Genomic DNA, 15,423 nt, shown 5'->3' on the forward strand with positions numbered 1-15,423 from the left:
TCTCAGCTTATCTTGTCCACTCCCATGGTCTTAAATTCCATTGCTGTGCTGTGGTACTATAGCAGATCCATATCTCCATTTTTGAACTTTCTCTTGAGCACCATACCCATGGATCCAAATTCCTAGATATCCAACTAGATATCTCCACTCAGACAGCCCACAGACATCCAAATCACCAAGGGTCTAAGCCTGTTCCCTCCTCTGTTCCCTTTTTGTGAATGACACCACCACCCTCTATCTATTCTTCAAGCCACAAACTGCAGCTTCATCTTGACATTTTCTTTCCACTTACCAACTAAATAATAAATGCAGCCAATTTTATGTCTTAATTATTTCTTGAATGCATTCACTTTTCACCATCACATTGGCCAAGGATGTATTCAGGCACTCAATTCTTCCCCAGATGATAGCAACAGTCTCCAGATTTGTCTGCTGGCTTCCAGGCACTGTGTTCCCTCTACATAGCTGGTAGTGTGGGCCTTCCCAAAACACTAATCTGATTATGTCACTCCCCTGCTTCAAAATCATCCACTGCTCTCAAACTCAAATGCAAACTCCTTGTATCACCTGCCATGATATGGCTTGCTTGACTCTTCTACTTTACTTACATCATTGTTCCAAAATTTCCCCTTCTCTTCCATCCCCTAGGATCTCAAAGTCATCATGCCTTGAAATGCCACCTCTTCCAGGAAGCCTTCTCTGACTCTCCAGGTCTGGACAGGTGTCTCTTCAGGTTACTCTGATAAGACTCTGAATCATAATACTCTTTAATTTAATTTTTCTTTAACATGCCTGTATCCTCTATTAGACTATAGATTCTGTGAGAATTGGGTTTGTGTCTCACTTGTTCACAGCTGACTCCTTAGCTACATGCATAGACTGGAGCCTGTTCTTTATATATCAATATATATCTTTATATATCAATAAAATATCAAGGAATACATTATAAAATATTATATATGTATATATAATTTATTTTGCAAACAGACTTTCTTTGTCATATATCCAAATATCTCAAAGTACACTGAAATCACCTGTATGTACTAGGGAAAGAACATTAGTGAATTTTTAAGGGCATCAGCATAACAGTGTCCCATTCTCCCAAGGTAGCTGACTTTTCCTAGCTAAAGCAAAAATATATATTGCGGTTTGGGGAAGACAGATGTTTCCCTCAAAATGAGATTATGAGATGTCCCTATGAAACAAATCTAGAAATATGAAAGATCCTAAAGCCTATGTCCATAAATCTTATCTTTCTCCCTTTCTTATTTTTCTCTCTTATAAGTGTGAATTGCACGAAGCACCCAAAGACCTTTAATCTGAAATATGAGCACCTTGGGGACATGTCCTAGAGCGTGAAGATGAACTGAGCATAGAGGTATCCACAATGACCACATCCGCATTCTGACGCACAGAGTAAATATTAACAGCCTCAATCAGCATGGGCAGTCACTGACCTAGGCCTTGAAGTGATTTTTAAGAAAGTGTTAAATCATAATTAATCATACCATGAAGGGACAGTCCTCAGTTAAGTGTCAAACATTGTAAAGAAATGATGTTCTGTGAAATGTTCCCACAATTCACATATACGATGTTCGGCTGTTTGTTTTGTTCCACCATTTTCATAACTAAGACAGAGTGGACAATGTTACTAGTTTAATAACATTTATTGACACTCAAAATTTTATGCTTAAAACATGATTTATTACCTTACTGTCAAAAAGGACAACTAACACTCAGAAAACTAGGAATAGAAGGGAACTTCCTCAATGTGATAAAGGGGACATATTAAAAATCCATCACTAACATCATACACAATGGTGAAAGCTCTTCCACTGAGGTCAAGAACATGACAGGGATGCTGCTTGTTATTCAACACTGAACTAGAATCTAGTCAGATCGACCAGGCAAGAAAAAGAAATAAAACATATCCAAAATGAAGAAGAAAAGAAACTATCCCTATTCACAGATGACGTGATCCAATATATACAGAAAGTCCCAAAGAAACAAGAAATCTACTAGTGCTAATATATGAATTCAGCAAAGTAGTAGGATATGAAATCAATACACAAAATTCAGTAATGTTTCTGCACACCAGAAATGAACAATATGAAAAGGAAATTAAGAAAATAATTCCATTTACAATAGCATCTAAAAGAATAAAATATCAAGAAATAAATTTAAACAAGGATGTAAAGTAATTGTACATGAAAACTACAAAATATTGCTGAAAGAAAAATTAAAGAAGACTTGAATAAATGGAAAGACATGCCATGTTCATGGCTTGGAACTCAACATTGTTAAGATGTCAATACAACCCAATGTGTTTAAAAATTCAATGCAATCCCATTCCAATTTACAATATTTCTTTTTTGCAGAAACAGAAAAGCCGATCATCAAAATCATATGGACTGGAAAGGGCGCTGAATGGCCAAAATCATCTTGAAAAAGAACAAAGTTTGAGGTCTCACACTTCCCGATTTCAAAAGTTACTACAAAGCTACACTAATCAAAGTAGTGTCGTACAGGCAGAAGGACAGACAAAGAGGCCAATGGACTAGAACTGAGGATTCAAAAATAAGCCTATTCATCTACTGTCAGTTGAGAGGCCAAGGGGGCCAAGTCCATTCAACAGGGAAAGAATGATCTCTTCAACAAATGATACTGGAAAACTGAATAGCCACATGCAAAGAAAGGGGAAAAACGAAAAGAAAAGAGAGAACCTGGACCTCTACCTCATACCATATACAAAAATTAACTAAAAAATTATCAAGGTCCAAATATAAGAGCTAAAACCAATAAAAACTTCGAAGATAGCATAGGCAGAAACCTCCAGGACCTTGTATTAGGCAATTTATTTGTATATATGTTTTAGTTTGAAGCTGCCAGAATGCAATATACCAGAAACAGAATGGCTTTTAAAAAGGGAATTTATTAAGTTGCAAGTTTTCAGTTCTAAAGCCATGAAAATGTACAAAATCAAGGTATCCTAAGAAAGATACCTTAACTCCAAAGAAAGGGCCAATGAAGTTCGGGGTTTCTCTCTCAACTGGGAGGGCACACATGGTGACATCTATTAGCTTTTTCCTCATTTCATAAGGCTTCCCTGGGGGCATTTTCCTTCTGCATCTCCAAAGGTCTCTGGCTGTGTGGTTCTGTAGCTTTCTCCAAAATGGTTCCCTCTTAAAGGGCTCCAGTAAACAACCCCCTCTTGAATGGGTGGAGACACAGCTCTATGGAAACCATCTAATCAAACATTACCACCCACAATTGGGTGGGTAACATCTCCATGGAAACAGTAAAAAAGATCCCACCCAGCAGTATTGAATGAGGATTAAAGAGCACAGCTTTTCTGGGGTACACAACAATTTCAAACTGGCACAGCCTATAACACCAAAAGCATGAGCCACAAAAGAAAAAATAGATGAACTGGCCTGCAAAAGTAAAAATTTTGTGCATTAAAGGATATTATTAAGAAAGTGAAAAGACAGTCAACAGAATGGAAGAAAATATTTGGACCCATATATCTGATAAGCATATTAATATTCAGAATATAAAAAGAATTCCTACAACTCAAACAACAAAAAAAGATAAACAACCCAATTTAAAAATAGGTAAAGGATTTGAATTGACATTTCTCCAAAGAAGATACACAAATGTCTAATAAGCACATGAAAAGATGTTCAACATCATTAGCCATGGAGAAAAGTAAATCAAAACCACGATGAGAAATCACTTCATACCCAGTAGAAAAGCTATTAGTAAAATAAAAAAAAAGTATTGGAGAAGACGAAGATAAATTGAAATGCTTGGACATTGTTTGTGGAATTAAGTGATCCAGAAATTATACTTCTAGATATATACCCAAAATAATTGAAAACAGGGACTTGAACAGATATTTGCACACCAATGTCCATAACAGCATTATTCACAATAGCCATAAGGTAGATGCTAGCCAGTATCCAACTAAATATGAATGGATAGACAAAATGTGGTATATACACTCAATGGAATATTATTCAGTCCTAAACAGTGATGAAGTTCTGACACATCCTGCAACATGGATGAACCTTGAAGACTCATGTTGAGTGAAATAAGCCAGACACAAAAGGACAAATATTGTATGATTTCACTTACACAAAGCACCTAGAATAAGCAAATTCATAGACACAGGAAGTAGATCATAGATTATTATCAGGGAGTAGGAGAGGTGGGGGTGGGGCAGGAGGATGGGGAATTACTTATGGTACAGAATTTCTGCTTGGGGTGATGAAAATGCTTTGGTAACGATAATGGTAGTACATTGTGAATGTACTTAACACTCCTGAATTGTATACTTGAAACTAGTTAAAATGAGAACTTTTAAGTTCAGTATATTACCAGAATAAAAACAAAAACAAAAACAGCACCACAACAAAAAACAATTGTGGCCTCCAGCTGAGGAACATTTTTATACTTTAGCATATCACCTAATTTAAAGAAATAGAGTGCTGCTCTAAAGGAGTTGAATTTTTGGTGATGACTGAGAACAGTCTCCAAAGTGCCTTTTCTAAAATGGCTTTGCAGCACACATATATATTGAGTGGTTTCCATATCAGGGAATTTCAGTAGCAAGTTAGTTTTTCTGACCCAGTTCCCAGATGGTCTGGCTTAGGTTTGCAGTTTTTAACATGACAAGCTTTTCTATTCAAATCTTTCATCCATACAGAGTATTTCATACATGTTGAGAAGCCCTCTTTCCTATCTGCTGAGCCATAGAATTCACAAGAATGCCATATTTTCCATGCAATATAGTATGATCAAGATGGCTGCTGCTTCTCATATGAAAATGTTGGGGTGCTCTTGATCCTCCACCTCTCTGTACTATTTCTTCTCTAGTAGCATTTTGATTAGTTATGAGTTTTCTGAGACCTGCTTTCACCACAAAGGGTGTGAATGCCAGTTGACCGTCTTCCCATCTGTGCTGGTTTGGAATTTATCACAGAAAATCATGTTCTTAAAACTAATCCATCCCTGTGGGTGTGAACCTACTGTAAGTAGGACTTTTTGAAGACACTACTTCAGTTAAGATGTGACTCACCTCATTCAGGATGGGTCTTAAACTTCTTATTGGAGTCCTTTATAAGGATGAAATGCAGAGAAAGAGAAAGCCATGGAAGCAGGAAGTGCGAATCTGTGAAACCTGGAACAGAAGGGAGAGACCAGCAGACGCTGCCATGTGCCTTGCCATGTGGCAGCGGAGCCAAGGATCACCAACAGTTGGTCTTTGGGAAAAAGCATCACCTTGATAATGGGCTTGATTTGGACATTTTCACAGCCTCAAAACTATAGCCTGTAGCTAATAAATTCCTATTGTTTAAGTCTAAACCATATCATGGTATCTGCTTCGAGCAGCCTAGGAAACTAAAACACTATCCCTTTCCCAACACTCACATGGATATTGAATAAGTCAATACGTGAATGTTCAGAGAAGCCTTATTTCTTTAAGGAAAATGCCCTGCAATTCTGACTCTACCCAAAGTTAGGCCCAACCCCACAGTTTCAGGGCCAAACTCTACAAGACTGTCCTTCAGCTACCAGTCACATATTTGGGGGCCCAGGACATCTGCACTTCTGACCAACTGGTTACAAATTTGGGGATTCCTACCACTCCCTCGGGTTCAATGATGCATTGGAATGTTTCCCAGAACTAAAAATATGCCCTATATTTATGATGATAGTTTTACAGCTAGCAAAAAAGAATCAAAAGAAGAGAGCCATAAGGTAAGCCTGGTAGAGTCTTATGCAAAAGCTTTGTGTCCTTTCCCATGGAGTCAAGATGTGTATTCCCATCCAGGAGAGCTCACCTGAACTATAGTATCCAGAGTTTTTATGGGGTCTCCATATGTTGACTTGATTGATTGAATCCATGCCCACATGATTGAACTCAATCTCCAGCCACCCTCCTTTCCCAGGAAGTCAGGCCCAAAGCCACGCCCTAATCACATGGTTGGTGTTTCCAGTAACTACTAGCATGGCTGGTACCAACCTGTGTCATCTAACCTGCATAAACTATCAGATGTTTCTCAGCCCACTCAACTCAAGCATCAGATGGGTTCTCTGATTCTTCTCCAGGAAAGTTATCCCCCCCCTCAAACCACCTGCACAATCCTCTCCCCTTCTTTTTTACTTCTTTTAAAGTATACAGTTCAATAGTTTTTTTTAGAATATTCAGAGTAGTGTAAATATCACCATAATCAATTTTAGAACATTTTCATCACCCGCCCAAACACCCAGACCCATCAGCAGTCACTCCCCATTCTCTCACCTTCTCACTCTGTCCCCACCTCCAGCCATAAGCAACCAGGAATCTACTTTCTGTCTCTATGGGTTTTCCTATTCTGGACATTTCATATAAACGGAACCATATCATATGGGATTTCCACAAGCCTTTTTGTGTGTGTGTGTGCGCTGCATGGAAGGGGTTACATCTCATTCTTTTTCCAAGTGAGTATCCAATTATTGCAGCACAATTTGTTGAATTTTTGTTTGCTTATTTTTTCTCTTTGTTTTCAGGATGTGCATGGGTCAGGATCAAACCTGGGTCTCCTGCATGGTAGGCGAGAATTCTACCACTGAACTACCCGTGCACCCCCCTCTTACATCCCCCTCCACAAGCCTTTTTAAACATACTCTCGCAGGACTTGGCAGGCTCAGTGTCAGCTGTTACTGCTGTGGGGGAGTTAGTCCCAGAAGTTCCTGCTGGTGAGAACTGGGTGTTTTCATCTTTGTGACCAGAGGTTGCTGTTCAACAACATTCAATGAAAACTGAAAATTCAAAATGAAACCTCAAAGGGCTTAGGTAACACCCAAGACCTTAATGGCAGTAGGTGAATGGATGGTATAAGTCTTGTTTCTGAAGTTTATTGGGTTGAATTGAGTATAATTTTTGTGGTGTTTCCCTGTTTGTAAATAGTGGTAATACCAACCTCACAAGGTTGTGAAAATGTTAGCTTTTCCTGTACCCTACCAACTCATCACCCTGACAGATGTGGCAATCATCCTACAATGACACATTAAAAGAACATGATCTTTGGGGTTAGGCAGACTCCCTGCTCTGTCAATAAATTGACCCACCTCTGTTGACTCCAGTTTCCTGAGGCTTAATATCCAGCAAGAAAACTCAACTCAGTTTTTTTTTTTTTTTTTTTTTTTTAAGAATTAACTGAGGTATCTTTCCAGCACCTAGCACAGTGCTTAGCTGATGGAAAACCTCTTCTCTTAACTTGGATCAGCATTACTCCCACCCTACTTATTATCATAAGATTACAAGAAAATATCCCTGTCTCTTCCTTCCAGGTGGCAGCTAAAGTTCACATAAAGTGGCTTAATTCAGCATGTGACGGCCCTCCCCCACTATATGGGGTCATGACTCCCAGGGATGGAAATCTCCCTGGCAACGGGGACCAGAAATTCCCGGATCAAGGGATTGAGAAAGTTTTCTTGACAAAAGGGGGAAGTGAGAAATAAGACAAAGTTTCAGTTGCTGAGAGATTTGAGTTGAGAGGTTATCCTGGAGGCTATTCTTATGCATTATATAGATATCCATTTTTAGTTTATGGTGTATTGGAGTGGCTGGAGGGAAGTAACTGAAACTGTTGAGCTGTTTATAATAACTATATAGCTGCTACAATGTGACTGTGTGATTGTGAAAACCTTGTGTCTGATGCTCCTTTTACCAGGGTATGGACAGGTGAGTAAAAAAATATGGATAACACATAAATAGGGGGGGACAAAGAGTAAAATAAATTGGGTAGATGGAAATGCTAGTGGCCAAAGAGAAGGAAGGATAAGGGGTATGGGATGTATGGATTTTTTCTTTTTCTGGAATGATGCAGATGTTTGAAAAAATGATCATGGTGATGAATACACAACTACACAATGATATTGTGAACCACTGATTGTACACCATGTATGGAATGTATGTGTGTGAAGATTTCTCAATAATAAAAAAAATTATATATATATTATATATATATATATATATATAAAGGTTAACTGGTTTGCCTAAGGTGAGGAAGGCAGTATTTGAACTCCAAGGCTCATGCACAAACAGATTCTAAGAGAGCTGGACACCCAGTCACGTGTCCTCTTAGGAAGCAAACTGCCATTTGAGAACCGAGGATGCCATCAGCATCCCTGGCAGACAGGAAGGATACACTACTCGGGGGCAAGGTGGATCCGAGCCTCACCCTGATGCGAACGGCGTCACCTAAGCTGATTTCCAGGCATTAGTGACACAGTCAGAAACCCTGAGGCCCAAGAAACGCGCACGAGCAGCCGGCGGCGCGCAGGCCCCCGCCCCCGGGACGTCACAGCCAGTAGGTGCTGTGCCTCCCAGGGGCTCCCGCTGCACCGGGAAGGAGAAGCAGGTCCTTTCTCGCCGCTGCCTGGAGACCGTCCGCTCCGGCCTCGCCCGCCGCATCCCGAGACTCGGCGAGGCTCCTTATCGGGCGGTCGCATCTCCGCCTCGCCTAGTCCCTGTCACCCGTCTGCGGCGCCATGAGCGCGCGGCTCTCGCTCTTTCTGCGCCCGCTCCGCCGGCCGCTGCAGTCCCTGGGCCGCCCCCCAGTGCTCTGCCGGGCCGGCAGCGGAGCCGGCGGAACCGGCGAGGAATCGCTCGGCCGCCGGCGGCTGCGGGAAGGCCAGGCCGGGGGCAGCTGCGGCCCGGGCAGCCAGGTACCCCCAACGCGGGAGTCGTTGGTTAGGTAAGTGTACTGTGCGCGGCGGGGCCAGGGGTCCCGGGGCTCGAGGCCCCCTCGGGGCGTCTCCCGGTGGCCGGGCGGAAAGCGCTCTCCTATCTGGGGGAGCCGGGATGTTGGCGAGCCGTAGGACCGCAAGTGCTTGGCGCCAACTTGTCGGAGGCACCGGGCGCCGGGCGGGGAACGTACGCGCCGGCGCGCAGGGGGGTGCGGGGGAGGGCGGATCCGGGCAGACCCGGCGGGCATCCCCGGCGGCGGCCTGCTCCGTGCGGGTCTCCACGTGCGCCGCAGGCTTGATGCAATCGCGCAAAAGGGCGGGCGGGGGAAGGAGGAAGGGGGGCCGGAACCGCGGCCTTGGGTTAGCCGCTTGGTCTCCGCCCCCGGCCCGACTGGAGCCCGGGGGTGGGGACCCGGTCCTGGCGCACGTCCGCGGGGCGGGGAGGCGGGAGACCGAGAGGACGTGAAGGGGGAGGAGAAGGGAGGGACGGGAAGGAGGGGCGCACACGCCTGTGTCCCCAGCCCCCGCGGTTGGGGTCGGCCCGGCGGACGCAGCCTCCTCACCCCCACCTCCACCTCGGCGCTGGGGCCCCACGTTAGGGGGGATCTAGCGGGCACAGCAGCTGTCTCCTGAGGCGGCGGCGCCTCTTGTGAATGGACTGCGTGTCTTTCGATTTACATAAACCGTTTTTTTGGAAAAGTTAAGATGGAGCCGGGTCAACGGGTTCATGCGGAGGAGGAGCCCGAGAGGTCGGGATTCCTCCTTGGTAGCATCGCCGGCCCGTTGGCACGGAATGCCCGGCGCACCTTTGTTTCCGAAGCTCCCTCCAGACCCAGAGGCCAACGGTGGGCTACTGGGCCCCCATGCAGACCCTGGGCAGCCACGGGCGCCCCTCACCCACTCACGCCTGTCATCAGCCTTCTTCGCTTTCGTTGGGGGAGAGTGGAAGAAGGGCCTCTGTCAAGTCCTTCCTGCAGAGTCGTGTTACCTGGGGAACACCTGGCCCGGAGTCTCTGCACGGGAAGCCCCCAGGGTAGTCCCCAGGAGGTGGCCACGCCCTTTCTGCTCCGGCAATGGGAACGCTGAGTTCCGGGGTTCCGCTTTGCTGGGCTAGCCATTTGACCTCTATCCTTTTCAGAGCACCCCCACCCCACTCTTTTCCTATCATTCTTTAAAAAAAAATTATCTTTTATTTTGGCTCTTTTAATAAAATGCATTCCCAAGTTTCTTTATGGTGTGGCTGATAAGTGTAAGGAGGCCTTTGGATAGTTGACATTTTCTTTCTGAATGTTGGCCTTACTTGAGGCTTCTGTAGATGGTGAGATTTTAACCAGTCAGCTGCGCCTCATCTTTATGGAGATAGGGGCTAAAGACCCTCACCCATTGTACTGCTTTCTCTCCTGGGTAGCACTCACCTTCGCTGGGAATTTTCTTGTCCCTTTGTTCATTTACTCATTCAGTGTCTGCCTGCCCTACCAGGGATGTAAGCTCCATGGCCAGATAAGAAAGGGTTACAGCATACAGAATTATGATTAGGAGCAGATACTTTGGTTTGGCTTGTAGTGTGATGTCACCTCCTACTGCCTGTGAGACCTTAGGCAAGCTGTTTGCACTCTCTATGCGTGTAGAGTGGAAACCATAATATTACCTGCTTAATAGGGTTGTTTTGGGGGGGGTGCTGTATTCCTGTAAAGCCCATTTTTAATATCTCTGAAACATATATTTCTACTGACTTTCAGTCGCTGGTGGCCAGGTGACAGCCGTGGCTTATTTGTCATTGCCTCCACTTGGGAAACTGTCACAGCCATGCATTACGCATGGCTTGCTTTTCAGCTGAGTTATGTGTATCCCTCAACAGAACAGAAGCCTCAGCCTTCTCGGGAAGGGGGAGGTGGGCCAGGTTGACAGTCACCTGAAGTAGATGGCCAGGTGTGTTCGATCTTGGTTCATGTCATGGGCATGTACCTGAAATTTGAGAGATCAGGCTCTCTCCGAGGCAGAGCATTGGTGTGATTGGGTAACCAGGTTAACAGATCATTTATGAGCCATTTTAGGGAAGAATTGAATTTCTGGTTGTTATCTCACGACCTTCCACTACCATCTGGTAAAAATCAAGAAAGCTCCAATGCTAGCAATAGGGGAAACTGCGTGTGTGTGATGGGGGTGGAATATGGAAACTGTATTTCCGCACGATTCTTCATAGACGTAGAACTGCTCTAAAAAATAAGAAAGAAAGAAAGCTCCAGCATCTGAACTTGAACAATATATTTCAGCACTGTACAGAAACCCCAGGGACCAAAAAAAAAATGACATGGTCTTTTAAGCAACATCATTGTCTCGCCTAAACTCTTGGTGGCACAGAGGGTGATAGTGGGTGAAAAGAAAGCACTGATATTAAGGACTCCTAGCCAAAATTCATTCCTAATAGTCAGATGCTGATTGCAGAAAAGTTTCAGGAGCTTCTCCACCAGTTTATTTAGCTTGAAATTATGGTGTACATATTTAGGGCAAAAAAAAAAAAATTATAAGCCTAAATAATTCTTTCAAATTTATGAAATAAATGCACTAAGTGTTAAGGAAAGATTGGGCCATAGTTGAAGTGGCAGTGTTCTGTTTTGTTTTTCTTTTTCAGTGGTTCATAAAACAATGGTGTGCCTTACCTTCTCTGCTGTTTTGGATTTGATGGAATGTAGTAACTAAAATCAGCCTATTAAAGCTCTCAGAACACGCCTGGCCATAAACCAGAGACTGGCCAGGCTGCTTTGTAGAGCTGCCCCACAGTACTGGGGACAATATAAGGTCCAGACAGAGGGAAGCCATGCAGGACCAGTTGGGTGATGTGTGGTGTTTGCTTCAGCCCCCATGCTCAGTGCGGGGCAAAGGACCTGGGTTGTCCCTGCGAGTTCTTCACCTCCAGTGTCAGCACTGCCGCATAGTCACCAACCCCCCACCCAGCAGCTGACAAGGCAGGAAAAGAGCTGGGGACCATGTGGAGCTAAACACAGAATTTTATTATTAATGAATAGGAAAGTGGATGAAAGTGCCCTCCATAGAAGTCCTCGCTAATTTGAGCCATCCTCATCATCTTTATTATTATCACTGTAAAGTGAATGCATCTACTCATTGCCAGTCCAGCAGCTTATTAAACTGCTCCATGGGGCTTTTAACCCTGACTATTTTTCTGAATGGTGATGACCAACCATCTTTGGAGGAGACCACTTTGAAAACCTGCACTGCATCTATAATTGCTGCCACTTTTGCCCCAAAAAAGTTGAAAGGTAGTTGAGAAGTCAAATATAGAATATTTATAAATTGGCCCAGCTTTCAGAAAAATACTTAAGTTGGTCATTTTCAATAACATTACCAGCAGCTTCCTCTCAAAAACACTTTGGTGTGGCCACAGCTAGCTGCAAGGGAGGCTGGAAAATGCCAGCCCATGCGAGGGTACTTGGCATTTTTCAGACCAGAAGACACTGGTTCTATACTTACCATTAAGATCAGTCTTATAATTGTATAAAGATAGAACTTTTACAGTGTGACTGTGTGATTGTGAAAACTTTATGTCTGATGCTCCTTTTATCCAGGGTATGGACAGATGAGTAAAAAAATATGGATAACACATAAATAAATAATAGGGGGCTGTTCTAGTTTGCTAGCTGCAAGAATGCGATATACCAGAAACAGCACGGCTTTTAAAGAGGGAAATTTATTAAGTTGCAAGTTTACAGTTCAAAGGCTGTGAAAATGCCCCAATTAAAACAGATCTATAAAATGTCCAAATTAAGGCACCAGCAAGAGGTTACCTTCACTGAAGAAAGGCCAGTGAAGTTTAAGGTTTCTCTCTTAACTGGAAAGGCACGTAAGGAACATGGAGACTTCTGCCTGCTTTCTCTCCAGGCTTCTTGTTTCATGAAGCTCCCCTGGGGGGATTTTCCTTCATCTCCAAATGTCTCTGGCTTCCTGGGCTCTCCTGGATCTTGTGGCTCTGCTGCTTCTGGTGGCTCTGAAGCTTTTTCCAAAATGTTCCCTATTTTTAAGGATTCTAGTAAGCTAATCAAGACCCACCTGGAATGGGTGGAGTCACATCTCTCTAATCAAAGGTTAATACCCACAATTGGACGCACCAGGTCTCCATGGAGATGATCTAATCAAGTTGCCAGCCTGCAGTGCTTATTAGGGATTAAAAGAAATGGCTGCCTCCACAAGGATTAAAACATGGCTTTTCTAGGGCGTATAATCCTTTCAAACCGCCATAGGGTATAAGGGGTAAAATAAATTGGGTAGCTGGAAATACTAGTGATCAATAAGAGGGAGGGGTAAGGGGTATGGTATGTGTGAGTTTTTCATTTTATTTCTTTTGCTGGAGTGATGCAGTGTTCTAAAAAAAAATAGTCATGGTGATGAATACACAACTATGTGGTGATATTGTGAGCCATTGATTGTACACCATGTATGGACTGTATGTGTGTAAAGGTTTGTCAACAAAAGTATTTTAAAAGAAGAGATCATTCTTAGGAAGAGAAAGGAAGCTTTCTGGGGAGGAAGTGATCTATCAAAGGTTGAATGAAAGACCTGTCCTAGGGTACGCACACAGTAGGCACTTAATATATGATTGTGTAATGAAGTCCCTCTGGTTCCAAAAGGGACAGTGGAAATGAGCAGAATAAGCTTCAAGAACTTAACTGGAAGGAATCTGGTATACTCTGTCCTGTTCACTATTACTTAGAAGCATGGTTTAAAGAAACATTCACAGTTTTATTAATTCAGAACTTGAGCACTATTTAATGCTTCACTTCTCTCAGCGTGTTATTACAGTGATAAGTCATTCGGGCTTGTAAATTGCATTCCCCAGCAGGTCTGGGAGGGTGAGCTAATAATCCAGCGCATCCCTGGACATGGCACATACAGACATGGAAAGTGCTTTCGTGCTGGATGCAGAACACATGGCGCATGTCCATCAGATCCTTAGTCAAATCGTTTATTTATCTTTTCTCCAGTACTCCCCACTTTTTGAAAGTTTTCTTCAGGCCTTGTAGAACCCCTCCCCTCAGGCCTGCTTGTCCTTCTGTCCTGCATTGTCCCTTGTCACACACACGCAGGGCTCCCCTGACACCGGCATTGGTTTGCAGACAGACATTGGGTGGCGTCTGTCCACAGCTCTCAGAACATTCCTTCCAAATATTTCCGGGCAGAATGAGAGTTGTTCCAGCAATTTTTTGATGAGGCAGTTTTTCTAAGTGGGGTCAGGAATAGCTCTAACTAGACACATTTATTCTACTTTTTTAGATTTACCAAGCCTGGTGACTCCTATTTTTTGCTTCACTTGTCACTATAAGAATAAGTGACCCCAAAGAACAAAATATTCCACATACAAGGAATAATTGGGGGAATTCCCCTATTTAGGTTTCTTAGCTTAGTTGGTTAGAGCGTTAAGCCCCCTCTGTGCACCCACATTTCCTTTTCTGCCCTCCACCTACTGTTTCCATGCCTTGATGACTTCTTGGCTACAGCTGACTAAGCAGTCCCTTTGTTTTACTGAGGAGTGGGCGAGACTGTGAAAGTTTCTGGGAAAGTTCTGTCAACATGAGTGTTTTGTAGTGTTTGAGGGTAGGTTTGAGACCAGAAGAGAATACATGGAATTACTGCAAGGAAAAAAGGTAACGAGCCACTCAATTGTGCCTATGTTACAGATGAGGAAACCGGCTCCATGGAGGTGAAGGCAGCAGTCCAGGGCTCTGCTCCTACCTTCAGTGCTTCAGAACTACCACTCTTGGTTTAAAATGCACATTCCTGGGCCCCACCCAGGCCTGTGGAATCAGAATTTCTGGAGTGAGGCCCAGAAACCTTTATTATTCCCAAGCTCCCCACATCACAAAGACCACCTTGGGAGCTCACTCCAGGGCTTCTCAGCAGTGGGCAGAGGTGGGGGGACGCAGCCTGGGCCCGGGTAGGGCATAGGGACCCCCTCGCCATTGGGACAGGAGGGTTTTGGTGTTCACTTGTCAGGTGATTTGTAACCCTTTGCCTATGGTCTCGCTCATCTAATCAATAATAGAATTAAATTCACTGGGAGTTAAGTGATAGCTTTATCCCAAGTATTTAAAGACAGAACCTGAAAACCTTGGTCCCTCTCCAGCAGGACGCCAAGCTCTTCTGGCCCAGCCCAGATGACTGTGACCTAACCTGGTGGCTTCCGAAGCGTGTAACCCTTTGCTGAGGTTTCTCCCTCCTCGTCTGTATACCGCATTGCAGCCAGGACCCTCCAGCTTTGTTCACTTCCTTCCTTTCCTAAAACCAGGAGGAGCTGACCAGTGCCCTTTTGCTCCTGGTGATTTTCCAGCTGAGACCTCCTCGCCTTGATTCACAAGGCAGCTGATGAAATTGGTTACACACGTGCAAGGGGTTGGTGGGAGTCTGAAAACAACCCCAAAGTTAGTCTTGATGCGAAGCTTGGGTTCTGCCTGGGCTGAGGCTGTTGTCTATTTTTGTGATTAAAAAAAAAAAAGCCTCCCTCTGATGTTCCTTTGCTAGTGAGCAACATGTCATAGGGGTAGTGGTGGCGTCGCTGCCCAGAAGACTAAAGAAATGTCACCTGGCACCTACCACCCTTACCTTGGTCAGCCTCACCTTCCAACAGTTCACCCCTTTTCTCCTCCCTTGCTTTGGAGCAGATCAAATTCCTTC

The 15,423-nt window shown here is 43.9% G+C and overlaps 1 protein-coding gene across 6 annotated transcripts in view; it reads left to right on the forward strand.

Annotated features, from left to right (window-relative positions):
• Nucleotides 1-7,714: 7,714 nt before the first annotated feature.
• The window catches only part of MTHFD1L (methylenetetrahydrofolate dehydrogenase (NADP+ dependent) 1 like), a 226,996-nt gene continuing 219,287 nt past the window's right edge, over nucleotides 7,715-15,423 (forward strand). For 2 of the 6 annotated variants that reach the window (XR_013170826.1, XM_077149270.1), the window contains exon 1: nucleotides 7,715-7,732. Coding sequence is in view for 2 of the 6 variants with exons in the window: in XM_077149270.1 (XP_077005385.1) it covers nucleotides 7,725-7,732 (8 nt within the window). In the remaining 4 variants the exon portion in view is untranslated. Of the gene's footprint in view, nucleotides 7,733-8,622; nucleotides 8,748-14,626; nucleotides 14,746-15,423 lie in introns of those variants that run through there. The other 4 variants (XR_013170827.1, XM_077149268.1, XM_077149267.1 and 1 more) reach the window with 4 other exon arrangements.

This window comes from Tamandua tetradactyla, chromosome 2, assembly GCF_023851605.1.
Source record: "Tamandua tetradactyla isolate mTamTet1 chromosome 2, mTamTet1.pri, whole genome shotgun sequence".
Taxonomy (NCBI): Eukaryota; Metazoa; Chordata; class Mammalia; order Pilosa; family Myrmecophagidae; genus Tamandua; species Tamandua tetradactyla.